The sequence below is a fragment of the Littorina saxatilis genome, linkage group LG14 (assembly GCF_037325665.1).
Source record: "Littorina saxatilis isolate snail1 linkage group LG14, US_GU_Lsax_2.0, whole genome shotgun sequence".
In the NCBI taxonomy this organism is placed as follows: Eukaryota; Metazoa; Mollusca; class Gastropoda; order Littorinimorpha; family Littorinidae; genus Littorina; species Littorina saxatilis.
In genome coordinates, this window is record NC_090258.1 from 528,393 (window position 1) to 546,042 (window position 17,650).

General features: G+C 43.1%; 1 protein-coding gene across 1 annotated transcript in view; it reads right to left on the reverse strand.

Moving 5' to 3' along the window:
• Positions 1-17,650, reverse strand: part of LOC138946830 (homeobox protein Dlx1a-like) — a 53,435-nt gene that overhangs the window by 15,869 nt on the left and 19,916 nt on the right. Inside the window, exon 3 of the mRNA XM_070318235.1 lies at positions 13,330-13,514. Within this exon, the coding sequence (XP_070174336.1) occupies positions 13,330-13,514 (185 nt within the window). The remainder of the gene's footprint in view (positions 1-13,329; positions 13,515-17,650) is intronic.

Sequence of the window (17,650 nt, forward strand, 5' to 3'; positions counted from 1 at the left end):
ACGGTAGAGAAAGAGAGAGAGAAAGAGAGAGTGACAGAGAAAGAGAGCGAGAGAGAGACAGAGAGAGAGAGAGAGAGAGAGAGGGGGGGGGGGACTGCTGTCATTTAAACTAAAGAAAGGAAGCAAACTTGTATCAGTCCCGGGTACCCATATAGGTTTGTTGGGGCGATACAAAAAATAAACATAACCAACCAACCCACCAACCGATCAACCAACTACCAAACAAACCAAGCAAATATACCCAAAACCTACCCGATACGATACGTTACCCTACCATACCCTACTCTCCTCTACCCTACACCCTGATCTACCCTACCATACACTACACCCTGCTCTACCCTGCTCTCCTCTACCCTCCCATACCCCACACCCTGCTCTACCCTGCTCTCCTCTACCCTGGCCTTCCCTCACTTCACCTTTCTATTGCTAGCTACTCCAGCACCTCAATTACCTCGTGGGACAGTAGATTGAGTTACTTCCCTTCTTTCTCCCTCATCGATTATCTCCCCTGCCAAAGACAGCCTGCCACGCCGAGCCTATGATCAAGTGGGGAAAACACCGGGTTCTGCTTGACGTTAGAAAAGTATAGGGTTGGAATGAATGCGCCAGAATGAAAAAAGAGCCAGAAAGACCCCAACATCGAGGGTGGTGGGAGTGAGGAGAGAGAGAGAGAAAGAGAGAGAGAGAGAGAGAGAGAGAGAGAGACACAGAGAGAGAGAAAGAGAGACAGAAAGAGAGACAGAAAGAGAGACAGAGACAGAGACAGAGAGAGGGACAGAGAGAGAGAGAGACACACACACACACAGACAGAGAGAGATGTACACAGACAGACAGACATACAGACAGACAGAGACAAAGACAATAGCACAGACAGAGAGACCTTACTAAAATTGTCAATGAATAAGAAATGTGATTATCTAGTCAACTTGTATTATAGAAACAGGTTCATGGTTTTTGACCAGCTAAAAATCGTCAAAGTTTCCACATTTATGCATTGCTCAAGTTGTTTTCCTGTCCCCAAAATACATTTAGAATGTGTGTTGATCGTAGTTGAGTCTTTGGTGCATCGGGAGGAATACGTGTTATAGCTTTCATAAGTAACCAGAAAACTGATATTTAAGAAATGAGATACCTCCAGAACAGTAATATTTGAATTATGAGATACGAACCTCCAATCTAAAAACTTATCGCAAAAGAAATAATCAGCATAAGTAGGAAACAGCGGTCAAAGATAACTGTTTTCCTTAAGCTTGAATCCTTTGCGTTTATTTATTGGAGGCAATGGAAAATATCTACATTTTAAATATACTAAATCAGGCGCTCACATACAAGATGCAAAGTTCATTGACAAGTGTGTGCAGACACCAGAATACCCATCTATTCATCTAGACGAAGCCTTGTGCACACATACAAGATGCACAGTTCATTGACAAGTGTGTGCAGACACCAGAATACCCATCTATTCATCTAGACGAAGCCTTGTGCACACATACAAGATGCACAGTTCATTGACAAGTGTGTGCAGACACCAGAATACCCATCTATTCATCTAGACGAAGCCTTGTGCACACATACAAGATGCAAAGTTCATTGACAAGTGTGTGCAGACACCAGAATACCCATATAGACGAAGCCTTGTGCACACAGAGAAAATCGTACTCAACAGATTCCAGAACTCTCACCCACTTCCGCATTCCAACCCATGTTTTGTGCCACTTGATTCCAGTGTTTTTCTTTATTTTCATTTCCTTCCAAAGCCCAATTCCGCGGCCCAGACCATGTTTTATTCCGGTCCGAATCGCTGCGCTAACCATCACCCTGACACCGGCAAAACACAGGGGCTGTGACGTAACAAGGTAGCGCGCGTTTGACAGGCTGATTATCATGGAGCAGGCCTCGGAACCGGCCCCGAAAAAAACGCTAGGTGATCACAGGCCTTTTGCCAGCCGCCGATCGAGTGAGAAGAAAATAATGTTTAATTTGCTTTTATTCCAGTCATTACTCCATGCGGCGGCAATTTAGGTAGGGGGGAAAATCAATTGCATTTTGTGTCCGCGCATGGCGGTAATGAAAGATTCAGTAAGCGCGTGCTCGTTTGTCGCGGCGATAAGTGCGATGTCTTGTCAAATAAATTAAGCGCCCAGCGTTAAAACCGCCTAATCAGCCGCCATTATGAAATTTTAAGGCTGGGCGTCGAAGAAAATTGCGTGTAATCAAGGCAAATTTGGCTGTTGACAAAACTAATACTTTGGGGCAATCAGGTTGGGGTAAATGGCGTTCTAACCGAGAGAAAATGACTCCTTGCCTCAAATTGGTCAATTTTAGTCTTGTATATAAGTGGGGCCCCGTTAGAGGGCTGTAGCTTTGTGCCAGACTGCGGAGAGAGAGAGAGGGAGCCTCACCTGGTCCGACCTTAACGTCGTCTGTTACCGGTGTGGGGCAAAAGGTGCTGCACACTTCACCGTGGTCGTCCTGTCCAGTGCTGTCAGCTGTGTGTTGTTCATGAACTGAACTTCACCTTAAGTTTTAGAGAATGATTTCTGATTTTTGAGAGTTTTGTGATTCTCACCTTACAACATTTGTTTGGATCTGTTCACCGGAAGTGCCTGCACACTTCAGCGTGATTTTTCTCTTCTGGGACGTGTCGAGTGATGTGGGATGTGTGATTTTGACGGAGTTGATTTCACCTCAAGTTTGCAGGAAGCTTGGACTTGAAGATTGTTTCTTGAATTATGATTGCTGACAGTTTTGTGATTCTCACCTGACAACTGTGTTTGGATCTGTTCACCGGAAGTGCATGCACACTTCATAGTTGTTTTCCTCTTCGGGAATGTGTGGAGTGGTGTGAGGTGTGAGATTGTGACGGAGTTGAGTTCACCTCAAGTTTGCAGGAAGCCTGATTTGGAAGGAGGATTAATTCTGAGTTTTGATTTTGAACGTTTTGTGATTCCGACCTTACACATGTGTTGGATTTGTTCACCGGAAGTGCACGCCAGGGAGTAAAGTGGTTGTATTTTCTGACGTGTCGATTCTCAATTGTGAGTGTTGGATGGAGCTGAGTTCACCTCAAATTCTCCACAAGAGTGATTTCGGCGAAGGATTGTTGCAAGTGACAGTGATTCTGAGCCAATGAATGTGTTGGATTCCTTCACCGGGAGTGATTCTGAGCCAATGAATGTGTTGGATTCCTTCACCGGGAGTGATTCTGAGCCAATGAATGTGTTGGATTCCTTCACCGGGAGTGATTCTGAGCCAATGAATGTGTTGGATTCCTTCACCGGAAGTGCACGGCGGAAGCAAGGTGGATGTGCAATCTGTGAACTGTGAAACTATGACTGGGGATGTTTCTGCGAAGACGCGTTCACCTGAATTTTTTCCAGGAGGTGTGCGGATAAGGGGAAGTGTGTGAAGGAGATTTGATGTGTGTCTAGAGTACATTTGCCCTGCATCTACTGAGTTTGTTTCATTTTTCACTTCAGTTGGTATACCACCGTTGGCGGATAATTTGTGTACAGTTACCTTTGACTAAACATTCAAATGAATATCGCCTGTGATCTTTGCTGTGCTTAAACCTAATATATGGATTCTGCTCGGACGATCTATTCGATGATCTTCCGTTTGAACGGCCGGATGAGGCCGAGAAGTTGGCAGGGAGTGTGATGTGAGCTGGCGTACATTCCTCAAAGACTGTTGCCCTTTGATTGAAATACAATTAGCTGTACGACCCTTTCACTGAATTCATGACAAAAACATTTAAAAGGGATAGTGGCCTTAACTTGAAGTAAAGCGCTGTTTTGTCGCGAGAGTTTTGCTGCATCTTTTTTTATGAAGAATATTCACAAAAGCTTGAAACGACGATAAGGTAAATTGTAGTCACACGCTGTGATTTAAAAAAATCCCTTTGCATTCCACTGTTAAAGAAACCTTTATTGGTGATATTCGTGCCAAAAAATTCCCGGACATAAAAATTGTACGAGAGAAATAAAATAAAGCATTGCCTTTGGACGTTGTGTTCCTGTTTCTCATTCTTGGATAACGTCGTTGTGAGCGTCAAATACTGTGGCGTGTTTTCCGTTTCCGTTCTGCTGTCGGTGCACTACACGCCACACGGGAAATTTATTCTTTTTTCATCATCATTGTTTTGTTCCTTTTTCGTTTTCGTTCCTTTTTCTAACGTCTAATGTGAGTTTGCAACCATGAAATATATCAATCTTCTTTTTTATTTTTTAAAACCCAAACTTTGGTTATGAGTAGTTGTTGTTGTGTTGTTGTTGTTTATTGGGTTTTTTTTTTTTTTTTTTTTTGGGGGGGGGGGAGTAATTTCTGTTTTGTTTTGTTTTTCGTTTTGCTATTTTCATTTCTTCCATTGGTTACGTTCACGCATAGCTATATATACATTATCATAGCTATATATACATTATCATAGCTATATATACATTATCATAGCTATATATACATTATCATAGCTATATACTCAACTCAACTCAACTCAAATTTTATTGGCTTCAATTTTCATAGAAGAATTTGTCTTGCGCTTGGGAGAAAGTAAGAGTATAACATATAAAAACAGCATTCATATCACATTTCATGTATCACACACATTTGTACCTGTATCATACATGCAAATAAATAGTATCACATTTCCACGTATCACACACAATATATACATTACATAACATACAGCAAGCTTCCATCTCCCGCGCCCCCCCCCCCCCACCTCCCACACATACATATCCTCGCACGTGCGTCGACTCCATACAAATAACATCATCAGTCCATTAACTAAAATGCACACTGACTAGTAGTGGGTACATGATACTTAATACGTGCTCAACTGGACCTGCTAACTAAAATAATAACAGAAACAAAAACAAGGACTGGGCACAACATTTACACGTGTGTGACCTACTTACATCAAGTGCCTGTGATCTATAAATAACAATGATTGCGTTTAAAGTAAAACATGAATAATGCCGATGTTTGCTAACAATGAATACATAACAACTAAGATAAGAATGTATGTGCTTTCATAATATGATTATTTTATAAAACACAGTGGGGAAATTTGGAAAATAATTTTTATACGAAACTGCGCACATCGAGTCGAGCTCTGTAGCGTGTGTGTTCGGAGGCAGGAGACACACATGGCTGTGGATATTAATTGTTCGGTGGATTAAAAAGGATACCCCGACTTCGGCAGGGCAGAAGGAGGTACAAGACGGTGTGCTGTATTGCTGTGTGTGAGTGTGCTGTGCAGACCTTCTGTGTTATGTGCATGTTCTATTCTAGTCTGTCCGTAGGCTTCCTCTGAGGGCCTATTGTGTACAAGGGGAGGTCACTTCCGCCTTATAAACAAACACATGTGGAGACCCACAGAAATACCATAGCATCGTAATGAAAGAGGGCAAAAATACTAATAACAGCAAGGTAAGACAGGTCTTGGACATTATTTCTAGGACTGACTAAGCAATGGAACAACATCATGATCTTCATAAGCAAATGATAGTGAGAACAAAACAGAATTCTTACTCTTCTGACTGCTCCCAGTGATTGACATTCAAAACATCCATCCTGTTCTATTCTAAATAGTTGTAAAAAAACTTCATAAGAATAATGTTAAACATACATACTTGATTTGTTTAAACATAATTCTAGTGTAAAAGTATACTTTATAAGTTGTGGAGATAATTTTAAAACATGAAGATAAAAAACACAACAATAACATACACCAATTACACACAGCACTTTAGAGGCAAACACATGTATACAAAACGCAATGAATGAGTCCCAGAGAGCAATGATATATACATTATCATAGCTATATATACATTATCATAGCTATATCGGTCCAAAGAACGTTAAGCAAAAACTACCATTTTATTTAGTTTTACCCACATGTATACGCTAACTCTGAATAAACATTATTTTGTCAAACTAACCTTTACTCAAATTAAACACAAACGGAAATACGTTAGCCGCGGAATGACCTTTAGAAACAATCATGATGAACATTATTTTCACAGCGATATACGATATATTATACGATATATTATACGATGGGTTAAAAGGATCTGCAAAGAAAGAAATCTCATCCAAAAAGTAGCTTCTCCAAGATCTTCTCACACAACAAAACGCGCAATGGAATAGTGTCGTGACATTTCTGTGCAAACAAATTTGCTATGTACAGGATACATATTGTGTATTATGTACATGTACGTGCCTTTTTCCACATTTCTTTTGCTTTCATAAATCTTCCAGTCGGGCTATTAGCAAAACTATATATAATTGAACATTGAACTGGAAATTATTGGGGAATAGTAAAACAAAACAAAAACTACTGGAAGAAAGTGAAGTTTGTGTTAGTCAATGGACACCATTCAAATACAGCTGTGCCAATCTCAGTAACATGCAACCACCCGACCCAACCCACCCCTCCCGACCCAACCCACCCCACCCGACCCCTTCGAAATGAGTTCATTAAATCACAGCGTCTTTTTCTGCCCATCTAAATTATGAAACAGGGGCGAAACCAATTGACTTGGTTATCACACTCAGCAAAACACACAGTACCAGACAGATGTGTCACGGCTGCACGAGCATTTTCAAATCATGTTTGAAATTTTAATTCAGTTTCTGAGAGTCCGATGTTCTTTGCAATGAAACAAAGTAATAAAGGCTAACTATGTGTCTGCGTATTAATGGGGACTATAGGGTCTAGTCTTGCCACAACAACTAAAGGCTAACTATGTGTCTGCGTATTAATGGGGACTATAGGGTCTAGTCTTGCCACAACAACTAAAGGCTAACTATGTGTCTGCGTATTAATGGGGACTATAGGGTCTAGTCTTGCCACAACAACTAAAGGCTAACTATGTGTCTGTGTATTAATGGGGACTATAGGGTCTAGTCTTGCCACAACAACTAAAGGCTAACTATGTATCTGTGTATCAATGGGGACTATAGGGTCTAGTCTTGCCACAACAACTAAAGGCTAACTATGTGTCTGCGTATTAATGGGGACTATAGGGTCTAGTCTTGCCACAACAACTAAAGGCTAACTATGTGTCTGCGTATTAATGGGGACTATAGGGTCTAGTCTTGCCACAACAACTAAAGGCTAACTATGTGTCTGCGTATTAATGAGGACTATAGGGTCTAGTCTTGCCACAACAACTAAAGGCTAACTATGTGTCTGCGTATTAATGGGGACTATAGGGTCTAGTCTTGCCACAACAACTAAAGGCTAACTATGTGTCTGCGTATTAATGGGGACTATAGGGTCTAGTCTTGCCACAACAAATAAAGGAGGATATTATTTTGCCAACAATTTGTTTTAACAAAAAAAGCAGTACATAATTTCTTTTTTTTTTAAATCTGTTCTTTATTTGCCGTTTACTAAATCGTTTAAGTAATATCTTCGAAACTGACTACATTCAGTAAGGTTATTTTTTTCTGGATTTGAGTAGTGCTGCTTTTTGTGCCCATGTTTGTTTGTTGGGTTGTTGGCTTTGTTCTTTTGTGTGTTTTGCTTTGTTTTGTTTTGTTTTGTTTTGATTTTGTTGTTGTTGTTGTTGTTGTTGTTGTTGTTGTTGTGTGTTTGGTTTTACGTTTTTTGATTTGTGTATAACTCTATTGTGTTTTGTTATTTTCCTGTTGCTACATTATTTCAACCACAATGTATTTTACTCAAATATGTTCGCAATACAGTTAGGCTTAGAATCCCCCAACTTCCATCTCACAGCCCATATTCTTAATGATCACACATTTGGGAAACAGTCAAGACGCATTGTGTAGGGAGGCCAACCGCTGCAGAGGTCCCCAGTCCTACATGCTGTCAAACACTATTGTAAGAGTCTTTAACGACGGGAGAAATGAAAACAGTGACACGCACGGGAAGGAAACGGGTGACAGTCCAGCAGTAATTGAAAATAAAAGGAAATGAGGCAGCAGTCTCGAAAGGGGTGGGGTGGGGGTGGGGTGGGAGATGGAGTTCTGGGAGGGACAGAGTGATAGAGAGAAAGGGGCGGACTGCGGGGCAACACAGCCAGTATTTGCCATTCTAAAACGGGTAAAATTACAAAAACAATTGGGTACACACGTGCATGTAAACGAAAACGGTTCAAGGAATTGTGTTAAAATCCCTTTACTTATACGAAAATAAAATAACCATAACCCTAACCCTAATTTGAACATGATACAACAATTATAATAATAAAAACAGAAATAAACATGAAAAGCACGTTCCTACAAGAGTAGAAGTATACCCCCCCCCCCCCCAAAAGGCGGGAGTCAAACTGTGTTGAAACAAAAAAAACTAATCTACATTCAACTGTTTTACTGCAAGTTGTATCGGCCAACCAAAGCAGACACGGAGAGGGAGAGAAAGACCGAGAAAGACAGAAAGACAGATAGAAATACAGAAAGACAGAAAGACAGAGAGAAACACAGACAGAAAGACCGAGACAGAGAAAGAGAGGAAGAGATACACAGAGGAAGAGAGAGAGAGAGAGAGAGAGAGAGAGAGAGAGAGAGAGAGAGAGAGAGAGAGAGAGAACAGGGAAGGAATAGGCACAATGAGAAAGAAAGAAGTACAAGGCGTAGAGAGGGTAGCGACTTCAGGAAGCAGAGGAGGTGGAGGGACATGAGGAGGGGGGGGGGGGGGTGCTAGTGTGACAGGGGGAGGGGGACGAAGTGTCAGCCATGACAGGCACTGTTCAAAGGACGTGTCACCGGCGCCTGGCGGGAAGCAGGGCGGGATGTGGCAGGCGGCCAAGATGAGGCTCGGGCTTCGTGCGATTCGGGGTTCGAGACCCAGAAGGCTGTTACTTTCCTGGCATTGGAAAGACGAGGTGTGGGGTTCAGGGTACGAGGCACTCAAACCGGGTAGCTTCTACGAGAAGTGAACTGTCCTATTCCAGAACGTCCCGGGTTTTTTTTAGCCGCCTTTATGTATAAAGCGGCTATTAGGTTTCACTGTGTCTGTTTGGATGTTTGTCCTTTCTCTATTATTCACAATTCTTCTCCGTTTGGATGTTTGTCCTTTCTCTATTATTCACAATTCTTCTCTGTTTGGATGTTTGTCCTTTCTCTATTATTCACAATTCTTCTCTGTTTGGATGTTTGTCCTTTCTCTATTATTCACAATTCTTCTCTGTTTGGATGTTTGTCCTTTCTCTATTATTCACAATTCTTCTCTGTTTGGATGTTTGTCCTTTCTCTATTATTCACAATTCTTCTCTGTTTGGATGTTTGTCCTTTCTCTATTATTCAGAATTCTTCTCTGTTTGGATGTTTGTCCTTTCTCTATTATTCACAATTCTTCTCTGTTTGGATGTTTGTCCTTTCTCTATTATTCACAATTCTTCTCTGTTTGGATGTTTGTCCTTTCTCTATTATTCACAATTCTTCTCTGTTTGGATGTTTGTCCTTTCTCTATTATTCAGAATTCTTCTCTGTTTGGATGTTTGTCCTTTCTCTATTATTCAGAATTCTTCTCTGTTTGGACCTTGTATTTTTAGACTCTCTGTTCCATCAGTTTGTAGATGTACCTCCCTTTGCACGACTCGTTGTTTAACAGAACAATGTATCATCATTTTCTTCAGGTCTTTAAATGTGGGAAGGCATCATTCTTTAAACAAAATCAACAAGCTATGTCAATTACACTTGGATGGTATGTATTGAACAAAACAAATGAGAGAAAGGTACCCCCCCACCACGAGAACGAGGCACCCCGTGGCCTGATTGCAACATTTATTTTATTTTAAATAAAGTTCAAATGAAAAACGAATAAGATTATAAACTAGTTTAAACCAAACAGACTGTTGTGGGGAATTGGTGTGTTGTGGGTGAGAGAATCTGGCGTGTTCGTGTGAGTGTTATGGAAGGAGGGGGGGGGGGGCACTGGGGTCGGGGTGGGAGAGGGAGGACACGGGGTAGGGTGACGGGGAGGGGTAATGATTGTAGCTCTGCAGCTGGAGTGACGGGATGTAGAGAGAGCGAGACGAGCGCGAGGTCAAAGATCACAAGATACGCATCACATGGACAGGCTGATCTTTCCATCTCTTTCTTTTGACTTGTTGGAAGTACAATGCAATTTGCCTCGCCACAAAGCCGTGTGACTGTGTTCAGGGGTGGGTGCTTCACACTCAATTCCATCAAAGAGTCATTGTGAAAAATACTTTTTGTGCCACAACCCACACGTCTGAGGGTAGGTGGGGGAGGGGTGCGTACGGGGTAGGGGGTGGTTGTCTGAAACCATGTGAGTTGGGTGACTCGGGACCGGAAGTCAAAGAAAGCCATCTTGAAACGAAGGGCATCTGAACTAAGAACGAAGTAACCAAAATAAACAAAACGCACACATGTGCTTCAATCAACTCGTCATGTCTGCAAACAAGAACTTTACTAGGCCATTTTTGTCACTGTCATTTTCAAGCTAAAAGGATGCTTCTGGTGGCACTCAAGACTACAACTTTAAACAATCACACAATCCTCATTTCATTTTCTTTGCCAATAGTTTAGAAATCATAGAACCACAGCTCTCTTGACCAATTTGTGTTTTGTCTTTGGAGTACAGATTGTAGAAAGGCCTTGTCAAGAGCATCACAGAAACCGTTTGCAATTCCATTAGATGCCAGCTGGTCTTGACACAAGATTCCCACAGATTTAATGGCACGGACTTTATAATGGACGAAAGTGGACTGGCAACATCTTCTGAACTGTTCGGTTTCAATATAACGCCATACCAGCGTTCAGCAATATTCTCCGAAAAGGGGCACTGTTATTCCTTATGTTAAAAAAACCTCTTTTTGTCCTGATTGTAATTGTTTCTTGTTCTAATCCTTGGATGTTTTTTTTTATTGTTTTTTATGTTCCTCGCTTCTTTATTCCTCTCAAGTAAATGTAAGGTTGTTTATTCATTCGATATTTTGAAAACAAAACAAACATACGTTGGATCGTTTAGTTAGTCGATGATGTAGTCTTACAACCACCTTGACAAATACCACGGTTAGTCGATGATGTAGTCTTACAACCACCTTGACAAATACCACGGTTAGTCGATGATGTAGTCTTACAACCACCTTATCTTGACAAATACCACGGTTAGTCGATGATGTAGTCTTACAACCACCTTATCTTGACAAATACCACGGTTACAAAAACCATGTACATTGACTGTAATTCATCATTCTGATAAGCATCGCTCCACGGCTATTGCCAGTTGTCTCTCTGACCGGACGCTACAGTCCTACGCGAATCTATCAAAACAAAAATACAGAGTTATCTCCCATATGGTTTTCGCGAGCACTGATCTAAATTTGAGATCAGTGTTCGCGAGACGAAAATGATTGCAGATTGGCCGACTTCGACAGTGATCTCCGTTCTGTTCTTCACAGTTATGATAAAGACATCGTTCTAAGGTCGAAATGTTGGGACTGCTACCGGAAGGAGACCGTAATATATGGTTTCATCACTGTCAACTGGTTACAGAAAAAATCGTCTGCTCCAGTGAGCGCCGAAACCAAACGGTTGATTATCACGTGACATTTTTGCCATATTAGAGTTGTTTGCACAGCCGCGAAAAATAGCTCGCTTGAAACTGTCTTACAAATCAATTCCTTTGTAATTTAAAAAGTACAAAACACCATGAAAAATCATTATCGACGATCGCGAATCTGCTTATATCAATAATACATTACAAAAACTCTAAATATGTAAACAAAAAAAATCGGTTTCCTTGGAAACTCAAGGCATCCTGTCAGGGAGAGAATGAGCCGAACTCATTTTGACCTGAGTTCAGGATGTGTAGTTCATATGTAGCAAACAACAAACAAATATTCTTCCGCTGTGCTTTGTGCGAGAAATTCTGTCACCTGGTACACAAAACCTTCCCCTTGTGTTGCCTCTCCCCCACCCACCCCCCATCCCCCAACAATCTCCCCTTTGACCACCATTATAATGAACATGCACTGGGGTCATACGGGACAGGCAGTGAAGCGATGTGCGTCAAAACAAAATGTCCCCTCCTTTCGCTTTTGTCTTTAAATATCCACCCAAAGGCAAAACCCTCCGACCTCAAAAAGCGCACCCGGAAAACAAAGAGCGACAGAACAGTGGGGGTGGGTATGTGCGTGTAACGGTCCCGTAAAACATAGAGTTTGTGAAGTTTGTGTCCGGAGTGGGAATGAAAGGGGTGTCAAAAGCAGACGAGTCACCGGGTGCATGGGGCTCTTTGCGCCCATACAGAACGCGACTGTGACAGGCGTGTGACGGGTAGGTTCGTAAGCCCCGTCTAAAATCTACCCCGACACGGTTCACGGACTGCGAACACTCTAGAGTTGACTTTTCCCTTATCGCCTACATACACACCCACCTATCACCCCTTCCTTCAGTCTCTCCCCGCTCCCACCACCACCACCCATACCACAGCCTCTAAAAATGTACAGGCACATTTCACCTCCCTTTACTTAATACCCTCCGTCTGCCACACCAAGCTGTACAGCCTGCTCCCTAATTTGTCATCATTATGGTATATGTGGGTGTACGTTTCTCTGAGGAAACGCTTTCCTTTCAGTATGCAGCATGGCTGAACTCATTTGCCTTTTAGAACAGTGTGATTTTAAGTTGTAGCGAAAGGGGAATCTGGAGTTAAATCACAAAAAGTAACACTGGCTGACACGTACATACACATGTTAAAAAAACAAGAAATCAAATCATTACTTACAACATCAAAATCAAATTACGCAGGCGCAGCTTCTGGTGTGTAATTTCTAAGATATGCACATCACTAAACTTGCACTTCTCAGCCCCACCTTACGATGCGAGACTCCTCTCTCTCTCACTCCCTCCCCCCCCCCCCATCTCTCTCTCTCTCTCTCTCTCTCTCTCTCTCTCTCTCTCTCTCTCTCTCTCGTATGGTTTTATTGTATTTCCTCCATGCGTGCAATGTCTGTGTATACATATTTGTGACTTTTTAGTAGTCCCACTCCGGGCGAGGGTTGGTTGAAAAAAGCTCGCTTGTATGCTTATGCCACAGCCCTCAATAAATATGTATCTGATCCTAACTTATCGATCATCCGATCTTATCTGGTCTTATCTTATCTCCTTCTTCTTTCTTCATGGGCTGAAACTCCCACGTTCACCCATGTTTTTGCACGAGTAGATTGTTACGTATATGACCGATTTTACTCCGCCATTTAGGCAGCCATACGCCGCTTTCGGGGGATCTTATCCAATGAAAGCACTAACACATGTCTGCATGAGGCTGAGGAGCCACAACACACATCAATAACGTTTTATCTGAATCGTATCTTATCCAATGAGAACACTGACCTGTGTCTGCGTGAGGCCGAGGGATGCAGCGAGTTCGGCCCGCTCTGGCAGCGCGAGGTACTGCGTTCTCTGGAAGCGGCGGTTGAGCTGCTGGAGCTGCAGGCTGCTGTAGATGGTGCGAGGCTTCCGCATCTTCTTGCCCTTGCCGTTCATCCGGTGGATCTGGTCCTCCACCTGGCTCTTGTCTGGACACACACAACAATGAGCACTAATCAGTCCAAGTGTGTCAACACTGCGCCAATATCAAACACACAAACTAGGTCATGTCGTGCTCTTGTCCATCTGCAGGTCCTCAGACAAAAGATGAAAGCAGAACAAAATAATCAGCCAAAGTTTGTAAAAAAAAAAAAAAAACGCAAACAAACAAGAATGGCCATGCTATAATCGTTCCCATCTGTAGGTCATCAAGCTGAAAATCGTCTGAAATTAGAAAGCAGATTTTGGTGTAGTTTTTTGTTCAGCTTGTCCTCTACCTGAAAACAGCGTGTTACAGGCTTGGACCTAGTGCATGAGAGGGGATAGGGGCTGGCCAGGCGTCTGTTTCCTACTGCTGTTGCAATTGTGCTTTTGAAAGGGGTATAGTGGGTCCATCCTTGAGAACAAAGTTCAGTTTCCGGGTAAGGGGAAGGGAACCCAGAACCCCCCCTCCCCCTCCATCCCACCCTGTGTTACAGACCCGCAATAAAACAACAACAAAACACACACACACAAACATAAAATCTGTGCAACACGCTCAGTCCACGGCAAACGGCGTCATTCACAAAACGCAACAAGTTTCCACTTAACACCACAATGTAAACCGAACAACACTGTCCTGTCAGTGGTAGCTTCCACGTGTTATTTTATCCACCGCATTCAGATTCTAATTCTATCTTTACAAAAAGAAAAAGAAAAATCCCCCATCGAGCGGAACCGAGGGCAAGTTGTCTGTACACAACACATAATAATGAAAAGCGTATAACACTGTCCTGCCACTTTCCGCTTCCTTTCCATCTCCTTCATTTTATCCTTCAATTTTTTTCAAACATAAGAGGACGTTAAACCCTTATAGTCAGTTTTCTTGTATCCCTTTCGTTCAGATTCTATCCCCACAAAAAGAAACAGAAAACTCCCCCATCGAGCGGAACCCGACAAGTTGTGTGTACACAACAACGCCATCTGCGCCCCATTGCCACAAGGTGCCAGAGAGGAAGACTTGTCTGGCACTGGCGGCGTTTGTCGATATTCCCTTTGATCCTCACCTGTGTGTCGACCTGAAAGGCTCAGCGGAGCGTGGCGGGTGGGAAGACGTGCAATCGATACGCGTGTTGTCTGTGTGTCGGGTGGCGGCATCACAGGGAGGAGATATACGGGTGTGATCATGATGGATGGCACTGGATGTGTCTGGGTGTGAAAGTGGAAGGAAGCTTTTTCTCTCTCTCTCTTTGTCTCGTCTTTATTTGACTCGTTCTGCCTCTCTTCGTCCTTTTCTCCCTTTCTTTTTACGCGCCTACCTATTCTGTCACCTGTATGTCTGTCTGTCCATCTGTTTGTCCGTCTGTTCGTCTGTCAATTTGTCTGTCAATTTGTCTGTCTGTCTGTCTGTCTGTCTGTCTGTCCGTCTGTTGGTTTAAACAGGTTTTTTTATTCAGTTGCATAAATACAAAGCCGTAATTGAAAGTTGTAATTAAGGGAGCACAACGAGATGTCCGTCTGTTTGTCTGTCTGTTTGTCTGTCTGTTTGTCTGTCTGTTTGTCTGCAATATTATTTAGTCTGTCTGCCTGTCTATGGGCTCTAGAATTCATTGACACAATACTGACTACAGCCTACGCTGCGAACATTCCAACCTTCATTGACAGAACGGAGGTAGCTGCACGCGGTCTACACAGGCTGTGGGGTGGCAGGGCCGGGAGTCGCATAGCAGCCCGTCCCACAGGGTACATCCGATACTCTTCACTTCCATCACCCCCGCTGGTGGGGGGCGGGGTCGGGGGATATATTTCAACCCTCTCTACCCCGAACAATTTTCACACAATGCCTCTCTCGGCTTGTTTATTCAGCGCACTTCGCTTTCCACACAATCACAAGTCTAAGTTCCGAGAAGCACAACTTTCAACACTTGAAATTGTTTTTCTCCATCACGAAGTCAGAGCTTGTCTTTCTCCCGTTGCCGCCACCCCGGGTACAAGCGAGTTGCCGCCACCCCGGGTATAAGCGAGTTGATAGACTAAAACTAGAATAAAATAATTTAAAAAATGCATTCAAACTCCGAAGGTTCAACAAGGCTATATGGCTTGCTTCGTATTATACTGATATTGCGATAACAGTATATACACCCCGCAGTGCAAAACCTGACCTTTAAGACAGATTTGACTGTCATGAAGAATAACCAGTTTCAACTCGTAACAACAATAAATAAAAGAAGACATATCATCACACACACACACACACAAACACAAACACAAACACACACACACACACACACACACACACACACACACACACACACATAAAATACACGTGGCTCCAATAAACACGAGTAATAATGTTGTTGAACACTTTCTACCCCACATATGTTGACCAAATTTGTTTTAACCGAGACCAGCTGTGATGCAGCAGGTCATTCAGAATAGTAGTAACTGTGTAGAAACTGCCGTGTATCAACACGCTGGAATGAAGGCGTCAGATCGACGTTACGGGAAGCGACTGAAGCTAACAGTCTGAGCTGATATATCCGTACCTGGTCAAATAGAGCCATTTGTGTTGGGACGGATATATCCGTACCTGGTCAGATAGAGCCATATGTTTTGGTACGGATATATCCGTACCTGGGAGACAATGAGTTAATGAGGAAGGCCCTTGATCCCAATTGGCGATTAGCATCCACAATGACAAAGCAAACCCTCAACCTTCACACGTCCATCAGCTCCGCTAAAATCAAATAAGCAAGGATCCCTGTTTCAATCATACATCTTCATTTTAAAATATATATATGATCTCTTTACATGTCGTGAAAGAATAGCACCGCCCCCCCCCCCAACTTTATAAACAAAATAAGCATAAAACACCCCAGAAGAAAGTAATGTGTTAGTCATATATTGTTCGGGGGGGGGGGGGGGGCATTATTTCTAACTCATCCTTATTTCTAAGGTCAAGGATCGGCTGAAAGCAGTGAGTTTCTCTCACCGGCACGCACGATTGGCCTAGTGGTAAGGCGTCCGCCCCGTGATCGGGAGGTCGTGGGTTCGAACCCCGGCCGGGTCATATACCTAAGACTTTAAAATTGGCAATCTAGTGGCTGCTCCGCCTGGCGTCTGGCATTATGGGGTTAGTGCTAGGACTGGTTGGTCCGGTGTCAGAATAATGTGACTTGGTGAGACATGAAGCCTGTGCTTCGACTTCTGTCTTGTGTGTGGCGCACGTTATATGTCAAAGTAGCACCGCCCTGATATGGCCCTTCGTGGTCGGCTGGGCGTTAAGCAAACAAACAAACAAACAAAAATGAGCTTCTCTCACTCACACTTCGTCAGAGAGGTTAAATCCTCTTACGGGTATGTTCCTTCTGTGTCCTGCTTCCACCCGCACACACACCCCGCCACCCGGAACACAACACAGTACGCTTGAGATGCTGACCCTAAAGACGACCTACCCGGATTAGAGACGGGCCGAAGGGTGGCAACGTGACAGGTCCACCCGGGATACCCGGGTTAAGACACCTCCGGGTGGATTTATCTTACTGCTGCTTGGATGAGTTTGGTCACTTGCTAGGGAGAGAGAGTGTTAGAGATAGAGAGAGAGAGGGAGAGAGAGACACACACACACACAGATTGAGAGAAAAAGACAGACAGACAAACAGCTAGCCAGCCAGCCAGCCAGCAAGCAAGCCAGTCAGCAAGCCAGCAAACCAGACAGACAGACAGAGACTACCGTATAACATAAAATAACAATACTTTTACATAAATGTGAGAAGAGCCACCATCCCCATCCTCATCATCATCATCGTTGTCATCGTAATCCAAGAAAAACAATGCACAATACTTCCTGGACACACTTTCTCCCCCTAGTTAACACCTGCCGGAGAACGTTTTCCCTTGCACCTTTCACTTTTCACCTTGCACCTTGCACCTTTCACCTTGCACCTTGCACCTTGCACCTTTCACCTTGACAGACGGAAGCCCGACCAACAAAGACACACCACCTGAACGGATCATAGCCTATTTCTCAACTCTCCCCTCTCCAATTCGTCCACATTGATAAGCTGTCCAAAACCAGGTGAATAAACAAACGACAGCAGAACACGTGCAGCTAGTAATCTGTGGCATACAGGCTTGCTGTCAAATA